This window comes from Ambystoma mexicanum, chromosome 3p (assembly GCF_040938575.1).
Source record: "Ambystoma mexicanum isolate Mex_15411 chromosome 3p, UKY_AmexF1_1, whole genome shotgun sequence".
NCBI classification, from domain to species: domain Eukaryota; kingdom Metazoa; phylum Chordata; class Amphibia; order Caudata; family Ambystomatidae; genus Ambystoma; species Ambystoma mexicanum.
This window is the reverse complement of record NC_090925.1, coordinates 1,038,742,766-1,038,767,861: the sequence shown is the minus strand read 5'-3', so window position 1 is coordinate 1,038,767,861 and position 25,096 is coordinate 1,038,742,766. Positions and strand designations below refer to the sequence as shown.

The window sequence follows — 25,096 nt, the reverse complement described above, 5'->3', positions numbered from 1 at the left end:
AAGGTTCTTGTTGAACTGCTCACCAAGGCAATTGGTTTTTGGATGGAAGGAGTTAGAGAACCATAGGTGACTCCATACCCTTCCCACATAGCATTCATATATGCTGATATGAAGTTTGGTCCCCGGTCAGAAATGACTTCCTTGGGGAATCCAACACGGGAGAATATCCCGATCAGAGCCTTTGCAACCACACAGGGCTTTGATGCTCCTCAGAGGGACAGCTTCAGGGTATCTCGTGGCATGGTTCACCACCACCACCAATATATATCCATTCCCTGAGCTGGTTTGAGGATCCAAAGGATCCACAATATGAATGCCTATTCTCTCGAAAGGCCACCCAACCATGGGTAGTGGAATTAAGGGGGCCTTTGTGGCACCACCTGACTTGCCAGAAGCTTGAAAAGTCGGGCAGAAACTGACAAATTCCTTAACTTTTATGCCAAACTGCAGCCAGTAAAAATGCACAGATAACCTGTCCGATGTTTTAATCACTCCCAAGTGATCCGCTAAAGGAATTTGGTGAGCCAAATCCAAAAGGAACTTTCTGTGGCATTGGGGAATCACCAACCTTCTGGTGTCCTTGCCCCCAGAATCCTTTGGCTCACTGTACAGGAGTCCATCCACCCAGTCCACTTTGAACAGTCCAGGTTATCTTGTGGCATGGTCAACCACCCCCAAGAAATATCAGTTCCTTGAGCTGGTTTGAGGATCCAAAGGACCCCCAATATCCATGCCTATTCTCTTGAAAGGCTGCCCAACCATGGGTAGTGGAATTAGGGGGGCCTTTGTGGCACCACCTGACTTGCCAAAAGCTTGACAAGTCAGGTGGGACCGGACAAAGTCCTTAACTTTTACGCCGAACTGCGGCCAGTAAAAATGTGCGGACAATCGGTCCAATGTTTTAGTCACTCCCAAGTGACCCGCTAAAGGAATTTGATGACCCAAATCCAAAAGGAACTTTCTGTGGCATTGGGGAACCACCAACCTTCTGGAGTCCTTGCCCTCAGAATCCTTTTGCTCACTGTACAGGAGCCCATCCTCCCAGTACACTTTGAACGGTCCAGGGGCCTCACCCTTAGCCTGCTCCTCTGCCTGCTTCTGCAGACCCACCAGAGTGGGACACTCTTTCTGGGCTGTGTAGAAGTCAGTCTGATTCGAGCCTCAGCTGATGCAAACTCATCTAGCTTGGGCAGACCCTTCAGATCTGCACCCACTCCTCCCCCTCAGGTTCCTGCGCCAGCCAGCTCTGAAGTCACGGGTTCCCCTGCTACCAAAGTAGGGTCTTCCGTGGCTACTAGACCCTCTCCTGCAGGAATAGGTGACTCAGTAGTCTGTGGAACTGTACTAGGGGCAACCGACCACATCGGTCCTTCCAACAAGCCCTCTGGAAGCATTTCAGGCCCTAAGGCTTTCAGAGCGTTCAATCTAGCATTCTCTTTGGCCCTCAATCGTGTAGCTGCTGCGACTATTTCAGGATCAGGAAGATCATTACCCAACAGACATGGGACAGGGATGGAGTCTTTCACCGCTACACGGCGCTGGGTCGTTACACCTCACCAGCTGAACTCTACTATCGCCAAGGGGCACTTTCTATTATCATCAAATCCACTTATGCACAACTCAGACCCATCAATATACTGGCCTAGCTGTACCCACTGCCGGGCGACAGAGGTGACACTAGCTGCGGTGTCTCGGACCGCAGGAGTTTTGTGTCCATTGATGTACACGTGCGCTAGATAGAGTTGAGTATTATTGGGAACTGGGGTCTCTTCTGAAGATCCGGTAACGTTCCCACTCAGTTTAACCAATCCACATTCAGCCACTCCCTGGCCTAGTGGGAAATCTTCCTCTGAGACGCACACACTAATGAGGGGCTCCTCCATGAGTCCAACCTTCACAATGACTATAATCATAGGAAGGAGGCTGAATACTCCTCTCACACCTGCACACACAGCCTCCGATGCACACACTTCTCAAAGTTTAGGGGAAGAGTTCCAGGGGTACCTTAGGGAGCTAACCATATATGTCTGGTTTATATCTCACCAGGTTGGGCCCCATCACAACAATTATGAGCCACCTGTAGACGAGTTGTCACCACTGCAACAAGAGTCATCATAGCATCTGCAACCACAACTCTTTCTAGGTGATCGTATTTTCATCAGGAATTTCGTCCGCAAGTGGAAGACCCCCAAATTCGAGTCCTGTATGATGTGCCAATGCTACACCCACAGCGGTCAAAATCTCCAGCAAAAGACAATGGATCCACCTCAGCGACATCCGCAAAGATAAGAGTTCCTTGGCCCCCTCCATCAGCATGAGTAAGAAGAGGGGGAACATCAAGGGAAGTATGATTCCTATGATTATATATCCATTTGGGCAGCAGGGTAGTGTCGCTTCACTGCAATCTAAAAGGGTTGCAGACAGACTCTGACAGTATATGCCTATCTTGTTTTTCTTTTTTGCATTCTGTGTTTTCTCATGTTCCATTTTGTCTGTTTCTCTTGCCCCGGGAAATTGCGGGCTAGAACATTACTAATGCTGAAACCATTCAATTGCTAGGGAGTAGTAATGTTTCTAAACACATTGAACTGCTGGAGAGAGTAAATGTTTCCATGTACAGAATTAAAAGAGCTATTACTGGTCCAGGAGTGATCCCAGGTAGATCTGATGATGTGCATCAACACAGAGGACAACATGTGGTATTGCAACATGGAGGCAGTGAGGAAAAAGAAATCGGGCGGCCCTTGTTTTGTCTGTTCATTGATTCCTTATGCAGAAGCCACACCTAGGTTGTTCTTACCTCAAGAGATGTCACCAGAGGTGGCAAGTTGTTTAGTTCACCTAGCTTTGTGCAGCGTGCCAGGTACTGTTGAGGGACATAAGGTTCCGATACAGTGGGTGAAAGTTAACCCAACAGTATATAACAATAATTATGTGGAGTTGAAGATGACAACAGAAGCAATGGTTTTAGTGATCTCATACATAGGTATCAAAGAAGAGGACAGATGCAAATGACTGACTTTTGTGAAATGCATGTCTAGGAAGAATTGGATTTTTTCACGGCATTGCATACATCCCATTTTTTCAATGAAATAGGCCAGAGCAGTTCTCATTGTGGAGGTAGGCCTCAGTTACAGATAAAAGGCGCTGTCTTCTATAAAGTCTAATGGGTCGAAGGGCTGAACGGATGCAGGGCACTGGAATGTTTGGGCTAACCAAGGATGTGGTTCTAAAAATTAATGAAACTTGTTCTGCCATATGGGGCAAACACGTGAACATCTTTTTCTTGGATAGTTCAATATAAACCCCACTACCAATGTTATGAAACTCACATGGTTCTCCTTGTGTTTCAGAAGCAACTGCAGCATGTTTGTGGGCGTGAACTAAAACTGCAGTGTAATGGTCGATCTTCCTGATATTGAAGGGGGTGCTGCTGCTCTCATGGACTTATACTGGATGTGTGGTGGACTGGTATACACTCAACTGCCACCGTCCTACGGATGCGTTTGTTCCATTGCAACCTTGCAGGCTCCGGTCCTGGTAGTACCTGATGCCAACATCACAGCAATCCGCAAGCACCCAATGACCAAGCCCATGTTTGTATTGCACCGGTGGGCTGGTCGACCTCTGAGCCTGCGCCGCCACTGCAGAAGTAACTATCTAACGCAGGAGTCAAGTGGCAAGCTGAATGAGATCATGCAGGAATACCAATTGTTCAGCATTGCCAAAATGTTCTTTGATTAATTTCTCACTCCTGCAATACAGGCAGGAGCAAAGACCAAGTGGCTGCAAATAACAAGGAGTATCTGGCTCATTGAAATGGCCAATGATACGGAGAATAGGCTAAATGCTATTAGGGAGGAACTTCGTGCCATAAGACTAACCAGTTCGACATGTTAACTCCCATGAAGGGCTGGGGGGTTGTACAAAAATTGTCACTTCTTGCTGCACGTCCATACCCTTGAACAAGGCAGACAACGCAAGCCTCACACAGGCAACACAAGCTTTGCACACTCTGCACACTACCATGGAGAAAAAGTGTGGGATGCAAAACGATGACTGGTTCACATTGATTTTTTTCATGGGTGCCCTTATGGATTGTTAATCTCCTCAAAGTACTGATACCTATCGTTGTTTTGCTGCTGGTTCTTTATTGCATTTGCCAACTGGTCTTGGGGTTTTGCAAAAGACTGATGTTAAAGGAGGACCTATGATGTCACTCACTATACAATCTGTTGATGCTATCCCTCTTGCAAAACACACCCACACTCAAACTGAACAACAGGACAAGCCTTGCATGATTCGAATCTCACACCCAATTGGCCCAGAGGGAAAACTGTTTGAATGTCCCAGTGATGCTGATAATTATTTAGAAACATATGTTGATTGTATGGGGGCTAGAGATATAGCCCAGAAGAGTATACAGGGGATTTGAGAATTGTGATGAAAGTATGGGCACTGAAGACTCCTTTTGACAAGATGAAATTGATGGGCGGTGGAATTGATAAATCAACTAGAGGGGGGAATGTAAGTATGCGGGTACAATGTTTTAAACATTAGTGAACATATAGAGTGTGTGAATGGTATTGAATGTTATTGAAGTGAGCAGGCCTGCCATTTATTAAATTCACGTCTGCCATTTATTGAATTGGTTTTCATTTCTGCTGCATCCTAGAGAGTCTTCGGACTGCCAAGTATGCATGGGTGTGGCCAGGCAGTACTAATATGTATCAGTTGTTTTCCAAAGAATTAGGCCTCCATTAAACTTTCTCATGGAACCTTCCACAGAGAGTCGAGGAAACTCTGAAATAAAGGTGTGTGTGCTTGGCATATGCAGACAGGTATGTGATAGGTGCAAGGACATGCTTTTAACGTGGGAGAGCAGCAGGTTTTGTAAATAGCTTGGTGTGCTAAGATGTTCGGTTGCATGGCAGAGAATAGCCCTGTATCTCATTTGTTGCTGTGGGGGTGGGGGCAGTTTTCTCTATTCTTACTAACTGCATTTGATTAGGTCATCTGTGGTGGGATGCACATCAAATGTAACATGTCACTGTACTAACCAATCAGGGTAGGACAATTTATGCTCACTTAGGTTTGTATAGGTAGGAGCCAATAGGATGGTTAGAATGTGGTGCACCTAATGTCTAAAATATACACAAATGTATTCTAATTTTTGGGGTTTTCACCTTTAAATACAACTGTCGGATGTGGGTGTGTCGGGAGTTTTCAGTTTTTCAGTCTCACAAGACTGGCTGACATCTCGACAATTTTTGTATTTGCATTAAAGCTGTGTTTCTGCAATTCGTGCATCTCTTCGTTGTTTCTGGATTTATCGAGGTTCTACACATACTAAAGAAAAGAAAATAATGAGTGACAATACTGCTATCTGCCATGTTTAGAATGACATCATCAGTTGCAGACATTTGAAATGAAGTTACTCATTTTCTAAAACTCAAGTGAAAGGAAAATATGGCATCCAGGCCTCAGGTAAGCGTGTGCCTCTGGGGTGCTCCTGACCCCCGACCTCCACCCCCAGCATGTCCCCCGTGGCCTCCCTGCTCCAGCCGCCGCTTACCCCTGCTTTATCCCGCCTCCCTCAGGCTCCCATTGGCTAATGGCACTCTGATGCAGGCGTGGGTGTAGACCGCTGCTGAACCGCTTCCTGGGCCATTTCCATGCAGGCCTCAGGTAAGCGTGTGCCTCTGGGGTGCTCCTGAACCCTTTTCACCATTGAAGTGGGAGAATGGAAGACCAGGCTCCCGTCCTTCACCTCTCGCGCTTGGCCTAGAGGATCACGGCCCAGACACCCGCCGCGAGAAGAGTTTGTCCATTTACCAGACGACCAGGTACCCTGGTACAGGAACATACGGATGTGTCCATCTGCCTGCCCAACAGCCCGCACTGGCCATGCCGACACCTGCGGTTCGGATCAGCTAGACTAAAATCCACACGTCGTTAGAGATGCCATGACGACCTAGACAACGGGAAGCACTTCTGTACAAATATACACACTGAACATTTCCACACCAATCTACACGAAGAACATACTCAGTGCTCTGACGTAGGCGACAGGCATATTCACGGACGTGCATCTTTATTATTTTTACATAGGCTTTCAGAATGCAGAAACGCAAGACGCATCATGAGCTCATTTATAACGCTTGCTCACGCTTCTCTTGAAACCCATTACCACCATAGAGGTATAATGGAAACACGATACTGGTCATGGAAATATATGCTATTATAACCTAAAAGCACCTATGCACCAAACGGACTAATTATGCACCAGGCCCAAGTAGGCCTCAACCAAGAGCTCCCGTGGACATTAACAAAGCACGAGTCAGGTTGCTGATCCTGCAGAAAGAACCCAGTGGAGCAACCAGCCAAGGTCGTAATGTTGCAAACTCACATTCCAAGAACAAATCATCAAAGGCACGATGTTGCAACCTCGCACTCCGCGGCCCAACGATAAAGTCACGCCGGCAAATTAAACCAGACGCGCAGTAGAAAAAGCAATATTAATTGTGCAGAATTCTGCCTCTTTCACGGTCCCTCCCCACGTGACCAAGCCGAACCTGACGAGATGCCAAAGCCCAGGAGAAAAAAGGCGTCTGGGTCCCTCGATACGAGACACAGGCCAATACACTTGAAAGGCTCAATGGACATCTGCTACAGTGGGAGCGGTCAGCCTTCCACCTATGAATAAATCCTCACATTGTTTGCACGTACCCATATTGAAACATTGTTGCAATCACAGGTACACTGAGAGCTGGGAACAACGGTGGTCCCAGGCTGGGAAGCTCACGGGTGCACCAATCAGAACATGGGGCTCTTATCTCAGACGTCAGTAACATTAGCCAATCCTCAGGAGTCTTCATGTAACAATTCTTATGTATCTAATTGTAGGGACAACCCAGATATACCACCTGACTACACCTTGTCCACTAATATCATTCTCTATATGTGTACTATACTAACCCTACCACTCGAGCAACCAATTAAGAGTGGCGATAGGTTTTTTGTTAACTTTTTGAAGTGACGCAAGTAGCGCGTCATAATGCAGTAAAAAGGGCCTGCGAGCCCCACGATTGTGTGTGTGTCAGGACGAACGCGTACGCTCCTTGACCCATCCCTGCCGTTTTGTATAAATAAACAGCAGAGTCACCTTGCTCCTTGTGTGTGTCTCATACTCTATCTCATCTGGGATATACGGGAGGAGTTGGGGCCTCCCTGCCCGGAGGTCTGCGGACGGCCCAGCCGACCCCGGCAGAATTTCCCCCCGACAAGTTGGAGGCACTGCTGAGATCTGTTTAAGATCGACTTTTATTTTTAATTTTTCCAGGCACTCCCGTTGCGAGGAGGCCCGGCGGCGCGGCCCCCTCTGCCGTTGCCCCCTTCTGAGGACTACAGGACCATCGCGGAGCTGCGAGAGGACCGGACAGCGCAATCCGGATATTGGCCCTCGGGAGCCGGTTGAGAAGTATCCCGCCCGCGGTCGGCGAGTGTCCAGACGTGGTCCAGACGAGGGGAGGTGGCGAGCCGCTTGGAGGGGTGCACGCAGTCGAGCGGCCCTGCATCGAGAGAACTTGGTGAGCATGACACGCACAACAAGCAATGTGAAATTGTGAGGGATGGGGAGGAAGTAAATAAGGGAGGAGGGAGGTGTTGTACAGATGCGCGGCGAAGGTTTAACCAACTTAGTATTGCTAATGGAATGAATGGTAGCGAAACGAGTGCGAGAGCAATCGGCTACGTCACGAGAAAGAGGGGGGAGGAGCACGAAAACATCACATGCGACCGCTCGTAAGACACTGATTGGCCTAAGTCGCGACTACGTGTGAGGGTGGGTGTGTGTGGTTTCCTGCGATTTGACATTTATTGATCAATGAGTAGATGAGGTTCCCTATTGTTCGAGCAAGAAACTCGATAGGTAGATGACGTTTCCCTGTGGGCGGTAGCTAGTTACATAGTTGCCCAAAACGGAAGATAATTGGCTGGTTAAGCCCTCCTGTTGAGGGGCGTATCACACGCGAGGCGACGCAGCGTGCGCAGTCCGGTTATATTATTGATGAGATTACCTTGTTCCAGGAGAGACAGGAAGACAGCTGTAGGGTTAGCGGGGTAGATTGCAAGTGTATTTTGAACTTAAAGAACATAACAAGAATGTACCAGTAGCTCGAAGAAATCGGTGACGTCACCAGTAGGGATTTAATAGGATATCGCGAGCACAAGGAACTTTGGGTTTGAGAGTGGTGGGGAAGAGAAACATGATAAAGGAGCTGATACGGAGATAAACTCTAAACCAGTGGATCGAAAGAGAAGAAGGGGAAAGGGGCGTGGCTGCGCACGGAGAACGCCGGCCACGGCAAGTGTAAAAGGGGGAGGAGAACGGAGAAACAGGACGACTGTATAAGATCATCGTAAGGGGTACGCAGCCGCAGGGGGCTGCGTGCGCTTCGGCCGCAGGGGGCCGTAGGGGAAGGAATATAATATAACATAATATTTAATATTATTGCATAATTTGTTAAAGGATTGTCGTAAGTCCCCACACTTGCGGGGCGAGGTAAGCAATACAAGGTTGTATATTGTAAACTGCTAGTAAGGGGAAGGGTAACAAGGGGAGTGCAACTATGTCATACGGGAGAGGGTCGGGAGGGTGGGGGAACACCCTCACTACCCCACTACAACCCATATGCACCACACTGCCACCACATAGGGAGAAGTTAATTAAGTATAGCATAGAGTGGACCCAGGGGACAGACAACAAAATGTTAACACCATGGCCGCCTAATGGTAGTTTCGATCCATATGCCCAACATTCACTACTAAACCATCTGCACAATACATACAAGGGGAAGAAGTTGGCAAACCATGTGGAGGTGTTTAACTTATGGAGGATGTTCCAGGGGTCTCGACCAGGACCAAATGGAATGTTCACTATGGGGGAAACACCGGAAGAAAAGGAGATTAAGAAAGAAGGAACGGGTGGGGAAAAGGAGTGCGAAAGCACAAAGAATACGGGGAACGAAAGACAGGGAGGAGAAAAGATTGATAAATCAGACGACATAAAAAAGGAACCGAGCAATGAGATACCCATAACACCGGGAGTGAAAACAGAGGGAGGAGGGTTGTACCCTTTAAGAGAATTAGGAGAAATAGAAGGACAGTTAAGGGCGGCTGAAGGATACTCAAACCCGGCATACAGCCCTCCACCATATGTGGCTCATGGGAAGATACCAATGGGGGAAGGGAGGATTAGAGAAGAGCAGACTGTAGAGATAGGAAACGATGAGTGGGTAGCTGCACAGATATTGTTGAAATTACGAGGCTCACTAACTGGAGAAGAAAGGGAGGCGGTAAAGAGAACAAACGAGGATAGTGCCAGAGAGAGTGAAATGAGGGGAGAGGAGCTACTACGGCAGAAGGAAGAGATTTTGGAGGAAAGATTAGCAAAACTAAGGGATGAGCAGAATGAACTGATCAAACAACTTGAGAGGGAGGAAAGAGAGAGAGTGAGGAAAAGGAAAGAAGGTAAGGACGAATTGGAAAAATTAAGGGAACGAAGTGAGGAGCAAAAGAGAGAAGCTGAAAGGGTAAAAGCAGCAGCAGATAGGGTATCAAGAGTAGTGCTGAGAGAGAAGAAGAAGGAAGAAGAAGAAAAGGAAAAAGAAATGGAAATATGGAGGAGGAGGATAATATCAGAGACAGCTAAGAAATATGAAGAGGGGAAGGTAATAGAGAGTATAGTAGAAAGAGAAAGGGTGAAATGGGAAAGGAAGAAAGAGGATGAAAGGATATTGGAACAGATGAGCAACGAAGTAATGGAGGAATTGAAAAGGAAAAGGGAGGAAAATAGTAGGGAAATGGAGGAGAGAAGTGAAGGAGGAAGAGAAGGGAGGGGTAGGGAGAGTGAAAGATGGGGAGATGTATATAAAAGTAGAGAGGTAGCAACAACATCAGCACTAGGGGGAACAGTTGGTAAAAACGAAAAGGGAGAAAGAGACCTAATAGACTTAAAAACAGTAACAATAAAAGGAAAAAAGGCAGAGTGGGGGGTGCCATTTATGAATGATTTTTGCAGTGAGGAGGAAGGAGGAGTGGAGAAGGATGGAAGAAAGAGTGAAAGGGAAAGCTTAGATAAACTATACCTCACTAGAACAAACATAGATTCGCCCTGGATGAGTAGAAGATGGGAGGAGCTGGAGAGAAGTAAGGAGGAAGTGAAAAGAATAGGGGAAACACAAACCAATGAAACCACGCCACCCACATCCCCATCACGCCCTCCCACGTCACACCCTACATGTTCAACCACCGCACGCTCTCTGCACAGAATAAAGCTCGCGCCCTTCATGAACGAACTTACACCTTATGCATGTCGGCTTAGGGACCTCCCTAGTCGCAGGCAGGACAGACAAATAAACATACCCATATTGAACACAGGAAATGATGAAAAAAGGGGAAAGGAAGAAGAGGGAGGTAGGAGCAGAGGTAGTAAGGAAGAATTTGAAGTAGTAAAAGAAATGGGGGAAGAGGAGGGGTGTGAAGACTCAATATTATGGAGCGTAAAGGGTGACACAAGACAGAATTTAATGCCACTGCTGGCGAGAGGAGGGGTTAGACCACAGTATGTACCTTGGAAACATACGGATAAGGAAAATATAAAATGTAGGCTCCCATCACTAAGTGGAGGTGCGGGTAAGTGGATATATGAAATGGAAAAACACACCGCAGGACAGAAACTAGCAGTAGGAGATGTGAAGGGCCTGTTAATATCAATATTAGGGGATAGAGCGGATGACATTTGGAAAAGAGCGGGATTCCATGGGGTAACAATAACGAACACATCGCATGATGGGGCACCATTTGCAAACTGCAGACATGCGCTATGGCAGGCACTGAGAGTGCAGTACCCAGACACATCAGACATAGGAGCCATTACTTCCCGTAAGATGGGTGAAAATGAGGATCCTGTTGATTATATCCAGGATATTCAAGAGAAGTGGCGCATGGAAACTAGAGAACAATGGGACAAAACACCAGCCATATTTTATCATATACTAGTACAAGGGCTCCCAGAAGGAGTTCAGAAACAACTAAAGAAAGTAGTGGGGATGGAAGCAAAACCATGGCCAGAAATACAACTGACTATAGTACATCACTGCAGGACATGGCAAGGAAAAATGAAACAAAAGGAGGAGGACAGGAAAACAGAAGAGGCCAAATTAGTACAGAAAAAACTTACTAAATACACAATGGAAGGGGCACTAATAACTACGCCCACACCAATGGCCCAAAGCCCAACGCAAGTAGTGGCTGCACAAGATCCCGCTCAAATAGCGCCTCCACAAGGTGTAATACAGCAAGTGCCGCCTCTGCAATTACACGCACCAAACATGGGAGGAGGGTACCCAATGCAAGGAACTGGGTATTATAGTTATAACAGAGGGAGAGGAGGGTTTATGAGGGGGAGAGGATATGGATATAATACCCAACAACAGGCTGGGGGACTTAGAAATTACTACCCCACAGGGCAACCCGTATACCAGGACAACACAGGGAGCTTCCCATGGCAAAGCAGGGAACCACCCGTGTGTTGGAGCTGCGGACTATTAGGACACATGTCACGTACATGTAGGGTCAGGCCAGGAACACCAGCATGGAATGAACAAGCACAACCTAGGACCTCACAAGAACAGCAGGGCATACAACAACAGCAGATGTCACAACTAGGGAGTGACCAACAACAACAAACACAACAGCCACAAACCTATTCACTGCCACAACAACAAATAACACAGCAACTGACGCCGCCACAACAACAAGTGGCGTTAATACAACCACCACCCCAAGCTCAACAAACACAATTGGGTGGGGTGACGGTGTTGGGACACAACCCTTACACAGGGAATGGCCAATCATTGTACCCCCAATAGGTCAGCCCACAGACGGCCTTGGTGTGTCCCATCCTGTCAGTAACACCTAATAGTGCGGAGGAACCACGCATAGAGGTAACGATAGGTGACAAAAAATTATCATTCCTTGTTGACACCGGGGCAACCCGGTCTTGCATAAGGGAAGGTAAATTTAAGATGTCAGGCGAAGCCATGAACACCCAAGGATTTTCTGGGGCTAAAGGGTTGGTTCCATTTACTGATAACGTTCCCTTATCTATTGGAGATTATGATCTGTCAGTCCCACTTTTGTATTATAGTGCCTCACCAGTAAATATACTGGGGAGAGACATAATGAACAGGTTGAATATGACGATCTCCTTTACAGAGGATGGCATAATTTGCTCTACTCCAGGGATTAACATGCTCGCAGCACGACAGATTTTGCAAGCATACTGTGGACAGATAGCGATTAGGGCGGAGCCAGTAGATGGCGAGCTATTCCAGTATGGCACAGACATGGCATTTGCATGGATGCCAGGGATAGGAGGGAAAATATGGAGGAGGCCAGCAGCCTATCTGTTCCGACCAGAAACACCAGTTAATGAACTGGAAGGGAAGGTGTTTGTAATGGACATTGAGAGCATTATTGCAACAGCTGATTATGTTGCTGTGCACGCCCAAGATAAAGAAGGGAGAGCATGGAGGGCAGTGATAGCACTAGCAGAAGGATGTAGGCTGACCCAGGTGTCAGATGAAGAGCTGTTTTCAGAAGAAAAGGAGGAAGGTGAAATGGTGTTCATGATGAGTGTAGAAATATGGCTAAGAGTGGCTCACAAACAAGTAGCACAGAAAATTGCAATGGCACTTGAGGCACCCGCAGGCACCCCAGTCCCATTTTTTAAGGAAGATATGTCAAAGGTGCCCAAATCATTATGGACTATTAGCCCTTATGACGTGGGATGCATAAAAAGCATAGGGGGTGTAAGGATAAAATTGAAAAAAGGTGCCATACTACCAAGAGTGAAACAGTACCCATTGTCAAAAGAGGCAGATGAGGGCATATATGAAACCATAACGGCCCTTATAAACAATGGCATATTGGTCCCCTCAGAATCACCATGTAACACAGCTGTGTACCCGGTGCGCAAGGCTAAAGGGGGGTCTTGGCGCTTCATACAGGACCTCAGACCCTTGAACAACATAGTAGAAGCAGAGTATCCAGTAACAGCAAACCCGGCCACAATATTGTGTGGCATTCCAGCAGAAGCATCACGATTTACAGTGATTGACCTTAAAAATGCTTTTTTCTCAATACCATTACACCCAGACTCACAAGATTTGACAAGCTTCACTTACCGAAATACAAAGTGGAAACATACCAGATTACCACAGGGGTATTGTGAATCACCCTCAATTTTCAATAGAGTAATACAGATGGATTTGGGTAACGTTGAGGTGGAAAGCACAGTGTTACAGTATGTGGATGACATAATAATTTGCAGTACAAACGAAAGTAAATGTAGAGAGGACTCCTTAAAAATGTTGACGATACTGGCAGAAAAGGGGTACAAGGTAGACATGGAAAAGATACAATACTGTCAGGAACAGGTACTTTACATTGGCCAACTGATATCCCAACATGGAAGAAGGATTGCACCACAGAGAGCACAGGCCATCTCAAGCACTCCCGTGCCACAGACTGTGAGAGAACTGCAGCAATTTCTGGGGCTGTGCAACTACTGTAGAGCATGGGTATTTGATTACAGCTCATACATAGGACCACTGCTTGAGGGTTTGAAGGAAGCAAATAAAGGGGAGAAAAAGTTGGGGTGGACTATGGAAATGAGGGAGGCATTTGACGAATTAAAAGACGCGATATCAACTGCTCCAGTACTGGCATCCCCAGACTATGAGCGGCGCTTTTTTATATTTTCACATTGCGACTCAGCAGTGATGAAAGCAGTGTTGGCCCAAAAAACTAGCATGGGCTATAAACCAGTAGCATTTTACAGCGGTCACTTAGACCCTATAATGTTAGGCCACTTCCCTTGTGAACAAGGTCTTGCTGCAGCTGCTTTTGCAGTAGAAAAAGCATCAGCAATAACTATGGGGTGTCCAACTACACTATTTGTGGAACATGCACTATTTGCGATATTGAATAAACCTAAGTCCACACTAACGACACAGAGGGCATCAGGTTATGAGATTATTTTGTCTAAAGCTGAACTAGCAATTGTTAGATGTAGCACGGTTAACCCTGCAAGGTTCCTAGCAGAAGTAATTGAAGAGGGAGATTACGCCCACGACTGCACCCAAATAACTGAAATGTACTCATGTACTAGGAAAGTTGAAGAAAACGCACTAGAGGGAGGTGAGCTTTTGTTTATTGATGGGTCATCAACTATTGATCAAGGAGATGGGATACGAAGGACTGGGGCAGCAGTAGTAAAAATGATGGAGGCGCCGGTGTGTGTGGCTATGAAGTGTGTACAATTACCACAGCATTACTCTGCTCAAGCCGCGGAACTCGTTGCACTAATATTGGCATTAAAGGAAAGTTTTAATAAAAGAGTAACTATATATTCCGACAGTGCATATGTTACATCCACTGTCCACTCAGGGCTATCAAAATGGAGAAGAAGAGGGTTTAGGAGAGCTGATGGCACTCCAGTACAACATGCCCTCTTGTTGGCTGAACTAATTGAAGTAATAAACGACCCCCAAGAACTAGCCCTAGTAAAATGCACCGCACACACCAATGGAGAAGACTACGTCTCAAAAGGAAATGCAGCAGCAGACGCACATGCGAAATATGCTGCATATTTTGGTGAGATATGGAACCCCACAGACTCACAGAGAGGGAGAGGGAGGGGAATAGCTAGGGAGATGTTAATAAGAGAAGGGTACACCCATCTCCCAGCCACACAGATCATGGAGCTACAAGCGGCTGCACCAATGGCCAAAAAAGAAGTATGGGTGAAAAGAGGATGCACAATGTCACCAACCGACGCACTATGGCGCCAGGGTGGCACTGGGAAAGTTGTAATACCGTTGGCACTGTTAAATACCGCCCTGAGCCAATTACATCACCCTGCCCATACAGGCAAGGAAATAATTGCAGCACGAATTAGAGAAGATTGGTTTTGTCCCGAGTTAACCTCTCATGTGTCAAATTTTATCAGCAATTGCCTCACATGTCAACAGTTTACGGCCGGTCATACTCTAAAAGTGATAAGAGGTACCATACCCCGGCCAGAAGGACCTTTTCGGCACCTTCACATTGACTATGTTGATATGATCAACATATGTCAAGGTAATAGGTATATGATTGTAGTAGTATGCCCATTTTCTAGGTGGATTGAAGCAGGGCCCTGTTCACACCCTGATGCGTTTAGAGCAGCCAAATTCATAGTAAGGGAGGTCTTCCCCAGGTGGGGAGTGTGCGAGGTGTTAAGATCAGACAACGGCCCCCATTTCGCAAACGAAATGTTCCAGCATATCACATCCCTGCTGAACATTAAACACAAATTTGCATGTGCATACCACCCACAGGCTAATGGTGTATGTGAACGCCTGAATGGCTTATTGAAGGAGGCAATTGCTAAAATACAACAAACAACAAAGAAAAGTTGGTTGTATTGCCTTCCGTTAGCATTGTTTGAACTTAGAAATAGGCCAGGGTCCGACCACCACCTCACCCCTCACGAAGTGGTTACTGGACGTCAAATGCGCCTTCCCCTAACACCAACGTCAAGGGCATTCACCGACCACGAAAGTTCAGCGAGTGTGTTAGGTGATGAAATGTATCAATATGTGTCTTCTTTGATTACTAGTGTCGTGTTTGTGTCTCAACAGCTCGAGCGCACACGGGGCGGGTCTACCAGCAATCAAGAAAAAGACGAAAGTACAGAATTGGGAAAGGAGAACTCGTGCAAACTTGCCAAAGGTGACCACGTACTACTTCGCAATTTCAATAGAAAGTGGAACGAGAAGAGGTTCACTGGCCCCCATCTGGTGGAGGACGTATCAACAAGAGCAGTAAAACTAAAGGATAAGCGTGCCTGGAACCACCTACATGACGTAAAGATCTACAAACTGCAGACCCGCCCCAGCGCCAACGACAGGTCCATTGGAAGGACAGTAACAACATCCCCGACAGAGGAAGAAAGTTTCATCACAGACAACGACCCAATTGTTCCCTCGGAGACGATAACTGACGAAGAAAGGGGTGATCCCCATACTGCCCACCCTATGGTCACACGCTCAAAGAGTAAAAATACTTCCGCCATCTGAGCAAAACCCCCCCCCCCATTGACTGCTAAGTACAGTTGTAACTAAAACTGAAGGACATTGCTTGCACCAATACACATGTAAACACGTGAATGTTCTCTTTTTCCTCTCGCACATACAGGAACTGCGTAATATTGTATTGTTAAGAAAAGCTAATTAACAAGTTCAGTGTGCAGGCGTAGATGGTGCTGCCAGACGATAACTACCCAGAAGAATTGTCACACCAATTTGTATACGAAATAAAAAGGCCAACATACTTAAAAAGGAGAAGGGTACGTGTCTACTACACAGCCTTCCTCCTGGCCATAGAAAATTACATGCCCCACCTCCGCCCATACTTGCCGGTCCTAAGAGACCGATCACTTAGAGTAGCGTGGGAGCAGCTCTTCACCTGGGCACTGAATGACTACTTGATAGGGAGAGCTTAAGGAAACAAAACTAGCATTTAATAACGAGCACTTTTGAGAATTTTTAGGCGGGCAACTTTAACGTCACAAGAATACGCTGCCAGGACTGCAGCAAGGTAAGAGCAAAATGCCGGTGAGATTAGCATATGTAATAAAAATAATAGGGATTTTTATGATCACCGGGTTCTTGGCTGCCTCTGTCTGGCAGTACAGCTATGCTATCAATTTTATTGCTGCACCCAAACCTAATATACCCCCGTTCCCTGCTGCAACAGGTGTTACGTCAGGTGGTAATAGTAACATTGCACCAAAGCAAAATAGAGTTAAACGCAGCACATACTCAGACAATAAAGGTATTGATAATTATGTACAAGATTCAGCACACGTCACAAACAACATATGGTACCAGCACATGACCCGCATTGGTAAGCAGACAACTGAGGACAGCTGTTACGTTTGCTCATTAATACCATACGCCATGAGCGCTTCACGAACATTTGTTGCCACTGAAATAGATGAAAAGACAGCACAGTGCATAATATATTTGGCCCTGTTCCAAACGAAAGGAAGATTTCAAGGAACAGTAGTGCACATGACATGGAAAACACGAGACTCATACCCATATGAAAACAACTTCCTCAAGACCTATCTGAGTTATCACAAGACCAGTTTACATGCTGAAGCATTCAAATACATAACAAGTGGCCCTGCAAAAGGAGAAACAAAGAAGGTAACACTGCAGTATCTACCATGTGATTGGTACGCCACTGAAGTTCCGGGTAAACAAGGATGCTGGGAGAGGCCGCTACTGACGATAACAGGAAAGGTGTATCTGGACAACAGCTGGGAGATAGGAGTAATTGGCAGCAACATGGTAACAAAAGAAACTATCTCAACCATCGAGACACACAATCATCGATGTTGGACGACGTGGATCAAGTACGTACCAATGCTCACGTGGGTAGAAGAAGATGAAGACCCAATAACAATACTACCATTGACTGCGCCCAAAGTATGCTACCAGCATAAAGGAGAGGTGGACGTAGGATATAACACCAATTGTGCAAGCGTGATGGAGTTACCTGAGGGGGGAGCGGGAACAGCAGTAATAATGGACCATTATTGGGCCTGTGGAGAAAAGGCATATCATACACTGCCTCCCCTGTGGAATGGTGTGTGCACAATGGTACACGTCAATGTACCATCACTAGTGGTACCTAAGAAGCATGTCAATGTGGCGAAATTTCCTAAAATGGATGAAGGGGATAAGAGAAGAAAGAGATCTGCACCACTTCAGAAGGAGCAAGAGAACAAGACCAACAGCGAGGATACTGTCCTAAATAGGAGAAAACGACAAGGAGAGCCACTGACAGGAAATTACCTGTGGGGAAGGTCGGAAACGGAACTAACATCAATACCGCCAGAACACAGACTATTCAGCAGAGCAGCAATGTTCTTCTCCTCAATAATACATCCGGGACTGCAGGCATACGCAAACGCAAAATGGCTCCAAATAACCAGATGGGAACTAATGATGACCATCAATTCAACAGTAAATGGGTTCAACGCAATTAAAGAGGAGCTGCGAGCTGTAAGGATGGTAGCACTACAGAACAGATATGTATTGGACCTTCTCACAGCAATGGAAGGAGGAGTTTGTGCAAAGATAGGACAATCTTGCTGCACGTTCATACCTGCCAACGATGCTGACAATGGTACACTGACAGAAGCAGTATCACAATTGGCCCAGATGCACTCCAAAATGATGGATGAAAGTAACGGTGTAGACAAGGATAAGAGCTGGTTTTCACTATTATGGTCATGGATGCCATCATGGCTGTCAGATGGACTGAAAATAATAGTGGGGTGTACTATTTTGGCTGGAGCTACTCTGATCATAATTAGATTTTGGAAGGCCCGGAAGGCACGCACGACTGACGAGTTGCTGGAAATGGTGGGAATGCACCCCTTAATGCCAGCAGATGACGGCCAGCATACAGGGGTGATAATACAAGAGAGGGAGAAGTTGCGCACCCAAATCATCACCAACCATCTAGACCCACCATCAGTGAAGATCGAGAACCCAAGGAACCCCAGGAGCTACATAGGAAGATGGGTATACTGTACTCCTGGAGGAACATGTGAATATATGTATTGGTCATTTGAAGATCATGTAAACCATTATGGACATCTCGGAGGGATAACTAAGATATGGAGGGTAAGAGGAGATAACGAGAAGGATATGTTTGTGGTCGACAAGTCGACCAGAGGGGGGACTGAAGTGGGAGAATGGAAGACCAGGCTCCCGTCCTTCACCTCTCGCGCTTGGCCTAGAGGATCACGGCCCAGACACCCGCCGCGAGAAGAGTTTGTCCATTTACCAGACGACCAGGTACCCTGGTACAGGAACATACGGATGTGTCCATCTGCCTGCCCAACAGCCCGCACTGGCCATGCCGACACCTGCGGTTCGGATCAGCTAGACTAAAATCCACACGTCGTTAGAGATGCCATGACGACCTAGACAACGGGAAGCACTTCTGTACAAATATACACACTGAACATTTCCACACCAATCTACACGAAGAACATACTCAGTGCTCTGACGTAGGCGACAGGCATATTCACGGACGTGCATCTTTATTATTTTTACATAGGCTTTCAGAATGCAGAAACGCAAGACGCATCATGAGCTCATTTATAACGCTTGCTCACGCTTCTCTTGAAACCCATTACCACCATAGAGGTATAATGGAAACACGATACTGGTCATGGAAATATATGCTATTATAACCTAAAAGCACCTATGCACCAAACGGACTAATTATGCACCAGGCCCAAGTAGGCCTCAACCAAGAGCTCCCGTGGACATTAACAAAGCACGAGTCAGGTTGCTGATCCTGCAGAAAGAACCCAGTGGAGCAACCAGCCAAGGTCGTAATGTTGCAAACTCACATTCCAAGAACAAATCATCAAAGGCACGATGTTGCAACCTCGCACTCCGCGGCCCAACGATAAAGTCACGCCGGCAAATTAAACCAGACGCGCAGTAGAAAAAGCAATATTAATTGTGCAGAATTCTGCCTCTTTCACGGTCCCTCCCCACGTGACCAAGCCGAACCTGACGAGATGCCAAAGCCCAGGAGAAAAAAGGCGTCTGGGTCCCTCGCTACGAGACACAGGCCAATACACTTGAAAGGCTCAATGGACATCTGCTACAGTGGGAGCGGTCAGCCTTCCACCTATGAATAAATCCTCACATTGTTTGCACGTACCCATATTGAAACATTGTTGCAATCACAGGTACACCGAGAGCTGGGAACAACGGTGGTCCCAGGCTGGGAAGCTCACGGGTGCACCAATCAGAACATGGGGCTCTTATCTCAGACGTCAGTAACATTAGCCAATCCTCAGGAGTCTTCATGTAACAATTCTTATGTATCTAATTGTAGGGACAACCCAGATATACCACCTGACTACACCTTGTCCACTAATATCATTCTCTATATGTGTACTATACTAACCCTACCACTCGAGCAACCAATTAAGAGTGGCGATAGGTTTTTTGTTAACTTTTTGAAGTGACGCAAGTAGCGCGTCATAATGCAGTAAAAAGGGCCTGCGAGCCCCACGATTGTGTGTGTGTCAGGACGAACGTGTACGCTCCTTGACCCATCCCTGCCGTTTTGTATAAATAAACAGCAGAGTCACCTTGCTCCTTGTGTGTGTCTCATACTCTATCTCATCTGGGATATACGGGAGGAGTTGGGGCCTCCCTGCCCGGAGGTCTGCGGACGGCCCGGCCGACCCCGGCAGAATTTCCCCCCGACACCATCTTAGGGACTCGCACCCCCAGTGTGTCCCCCGTGGCCTCCCTGCTCCAGCCGCCGCTTCCCCCTGCTGTGTCCCGCCTCCCTCGACCTCCCCCAGGCTCCTATTGGCCGACCCCTCCCTATCTTGGATCTGTCCTGGGCAACCCCCTGCCCAGCAGCCCTCTTGGCTCGGGGCCTCGAGGCAGAGGGCGGCTTCGGCATTGGCGGCTCTGGGACGTGTCTGCAGGTGACTGCAGGTGACTGCAGGGGAAGCCAATGAAGCAAGCAGTCACCAGACACTGACAAAAACTTTAAGTGTGGCATGTGTGGGGTGTAGAGCAATTACTGTACTCCAGAAAGCTCCTGCCACTCGAACTTACCTTTCCATAACCTAGACTGCCAAAGACCTACACCATGCATTCTTAGAGAGATATGTGACCACCAGCCTAAACCTATTCATGGCTGGATAACAAATATTACCTGTATTACAATGTTATCTAGTACCATACCCAAAGCGAACTATGATGATTAACCTGCGTTGCATCTAGATAGAAATGTGATTGTTAGCATATGCCACACCTAGATGGAATTCTCAAGTTTAGTCTGCTTTGCGTCAAGATAGAATTGTAAATGGTAGCGTATACCACACTTAGATGGAAATCCTTAAGTTTAGCCTGCTTCGCATCTAGACAGAATTGTAAATGTTAGCATGTGCCACACTTAGAATCCTCAGCCTAGCCTGCATCGCATCTAGATAGAATTGTAAATGTTAGCATGTGCCACACTTAGAATCCTCAGCCTAGCCTGTGTCGCATCCAGATAGAATTGTAAATGTTAGCATGTGCCACACTTAGAATCCTCAGCCTAGCCTACTTCGCATCTAGAAAGAATTGTAAATGGTAGCACATGCCATACTTAGATGGAATTCCTAAGTTTAGCCGGCGTCGCATCTGGATGGAATTGTGAATGTTGGCGTATACAACACTTAGATGGAAATTCTTAAGTTTGGCCTGCATCGCATCTGGATAGAATTGTGAATGCTAGCATGTGCCACACTTAGAATCCTCAACCTAGCCTGTGTCGCATTTAGATAGAATTGTAAATGTTAGCATGTGCCACACTTAGAATCCTCAGCCTAGCCTGCATCGCATCTAGATAGAATTGTAAATGTTAGCATGTGCCACACTTAGAATCCTCAGCCTAGCCTGCATCGCATCTAGATAGAATTGTAAATGTTAGCATGTGCAACACTTAGAATCCTCAGCCTAGCCTGTGTCGCATTTATATAGAATTGTAAATGTTAGCATGTGCCACACTTAGAATCCTCAGCCTAGCCTGCATCGCATCTAGATAGAATTGTAAATGTTAGCATGTGCCACACTTAGAATCCTCAGCCTAGCCTGCATCGCATCTAGATAGAATTGTAAATGTTAGCATGTGCAACACTTAGAATCCTCAGCCTAGCCTGTGTCGCATCCAGATAGAATTGTAAATGTTAGCATGTGCCACACTTAGAATCCTCAGCCTAGCCTACATCGCATCTAGAAAGAATTGTAAATGGTAGCACGTGCCATACTTAGATGGAATTCCTAAGTTTAGCCGGTGTCGCATCTGGATGGAATTGCGAATGTTGGCGTATACAACACTTAGATGGAAATTCTTAAGTTTGGCCTGCATCGCATCTGGATAGAATTGTGAATGTTAGCATGTGCCACACTTAGAATCCTCAACCTAGCCTGCGTCGCATCGAGATACAATTGTAAATGTTAGCATGTGCCGCACATAGATGGAATTCCTAAGTTTAGCCTGCGTTGCATCTAGATAGTAATGTGATTCAATGATTGACATACGATTCGCCGACCAAGCGTGCAATCATGAATCAATAACATGCTCACTAACAATTTAACCCCTCTGCATACACCTCTCAAACTCTAAACAACCACAACTCTATAACACAATAAACCGCACAAACTTCACTACACTGCAACAACAAAACAAACACACATAGACTCGCACAACAGTACACGATGGCTACCGAACGGAAAGCACCCGAAGTCCAGCCAACGGACCCACCGGGCTCAGGCTGCCAAAGGCACATCACTGCTCTCTTGCACTTTTCCAGCTTATTCCCACTACCTCACCCCCCCCCCCTTCCCTTTTTCAGAGCCGCCAGAGCGCCAGGGGACCACTCCGGTGGTGATAATATGCAGTACAAATATCCATTAACATTAACATTAACAGAATACATTGATTTTCTCAACATATTATTTTGCACACTTGTCCTTAATATTGTTTAAGAAAAATAATGCATATGAATAACAGATTTCTTTCAAAGGATATGAGGGTTTGGGAAGTACAGTTACTTATTATCATTTTTTGTTTGTTTTCTGTTTTATATTGAATATCTTTATTTTTGTCAATTCTTTGATTGCACATTCATTATATTTAACACACCTTTTAAAATAGATTAAACTCCCTTTCATTTCAGGTATGACAACTCGACTATACCTGTTAGGTCACCCCTTTTAAGTTTTAAAATGATCAACCTAAGTAGTGTGAAGGGCTGATTCAGCCCAGCCAAGATTTGAACTTGGAAAGTCAGAGATGAACATTTAACTCACTGAGCTATCCACACACACTACAGTATTTTGTTTCATCCACTGTGCAGTTAAAATTAAAAAAAAACATTTATTATGATAGCTCCGAACCACCCTCTACTGTAACCCAGAGTCCTTTTCAATGCAAAAGATAATATTAATATTATCATGTTTAAGAGAAGAGCGCAATGAAATGTTCCTCCTGATTCTGATGAGATATGCTTTGAAGGAGACTGGGTTATGAAGAGATTGGCAGTGAGATGGGGCCGCAAAAGGTGTGTTACCAATCTATAAATATAGTGCACACTTCACCAAGCATAGGTGGCCAATGACTTTTACCTGCAGGCCCTGGTGTGCTCCCCCACATAAAAAAAAAAAAAAAACTATAATTCCTCGAGACGACAATTGTGCGTGTATTTTTGAATCATGCTTGCTATGTCCCGTGTTCTGCTGCTCTTTTGGGCTTGGTCTGCGCCCAACAAATGCACCAGAGCATTTCTTTGGCCCTAAGAGGCTGCCCTGCTCCAGCACTTCCGCAATAGCTGCGCGCGCAGGTAGAAGTGACCTTCCGCCCCAATCTCCTAAATTCTATGCTTTCGCCTGCGTGATTTTTCGAAGCAGGCGGAAGGCGTTTGGTGGCGGCAGGAGCCCCACGCGGTGTGCTTTGCTGGCTGCCAGTGTGGGACGGAAAGTTTGCAGCTGTGACTTCGATTAGAGCCGTCGCATGAAGCCATTATCGAGACTCACGCTTATTTTCGTGGCGTCCTTCTCGGCGTCCTCCTGCTGCGATCCTTTTAGCTGTCGGGAAGAAAGGGTGGGGAGGAGGTATCGGGGTGGGGGTGGCGGGCAGGAGAGAGAGAAAAGGGAGAAACCATTAGTGCAACTCAAAGTACAAAGCTAAATAAATAGGTAAAGGGGGGGCACTCATCACAGCAAGGTGTACTCCAGACCGTAATGTGCTTTTGAGTGCCCGCCTGCCAGGCAAATGGCTTGAAATGCTGCAAGTCGGTCGAGGGGGCACGGGGAGGCAGAATGTGCTATGCTTTTAGCAGGCGTGACAGTCACTCACAGGAGGAGCGCAACAGTGGAAGCTACTAAGTGCAACTGAAGACAAAGCTTTCTTTTTTTTGTAACAACATGTGCTTCAGTTTACAAGAAACGTTTTACAGGCGAGCAGAAAAGTTACAAAAATGACAAAAATTCAACAATCAAAATTCCACCATTCATAGTGTAAAAAGGAATCATTTCATTTGCACGGAACACAGCAGTTAGTTGAAATTGACACACACTCCAGAATTGATTAATGATGGGTACAGTTTGAAAGAAACATTGGACAGTACGAAGTGGACACATAATTAATCAGACTGCTAATTCCTCAATCATTAGGTTGATGAGATGAAAACACCTAAATCAAAGTCAGTCGCATTTTACTTGTACAACTTTGTAGCTATATTCTTTTATTTCATGATTCCAATGTACAAAATGGCACTTCCTGTATCGTTTTTTTTGCCTGTATTTATGCCTATGTAACTAAGCCTTGAACCTTCTTGTAAACCTCTGCGCCCTGATACCTTCCGGTCCGGTGCACAATATAAATGATTAAACAAACAAACAAGCAGGGACCAGATATGAGCCTCGGGCAGAGGGTTTGCGTGGTCAATCAGTCATCGTTGGGTAGAAATTGACTGAGCATTTGTCCCCTTATATTGTTCAAAGACGGCCACTCAATTACAAGGTGAAGAAGCAACTCAGTGGTCTTCTGCACTTGACAGTGTTTTGGGATCTTTGTTCCTGATGTTACTAAATTCACCCACTAGGTCAAACATTCATCCTGAAACTTAGTAACTGTGCACGCCATCGGACAGATTTATCAGATATTTTGGAGTTGTGCTATAGCTCCTAATGTCCCAAACAAATGAGATGGTCATATAGTTTGTACTTTGATGTAGAGTCCTGCATATCAGACCAACCTTTTCTAAAAAAAAAATGGTGTCATCATTTGGGTTGATAATTACCGCCTCTGTCGATAAAGCAAGAGTATTTAGAATATGATCGCACTTCAATGCAACATCAGTAACATTGTTGTTTTTTTCTGC

The 25,096-nt window shown here is 46.1% G+C and overlaps 1 protein-coding gene across 1 annotated transcript in view; it reads right to left on the bottom strand.

Moving 5' to 3' along the window:
* Positions 1-25,096, bottom strand: part of VSTM2L (V-set and transmembrane domain containing 2 like) — a 480,863-nt gene that overhangs the window by 33,882 nt on the left and 421,885 nt on the right. Inside the window, exon 3 of the mRNA XM_069652388.1 lies at positions 23,748-23,798. Coding sequence (XP_069508489.1) covers positions 23,748-23,798 — 51 coding nt within the window. The remainder of the gene's footprint in view (positions 1-23,747; positions 23,799-25,096) is intronic.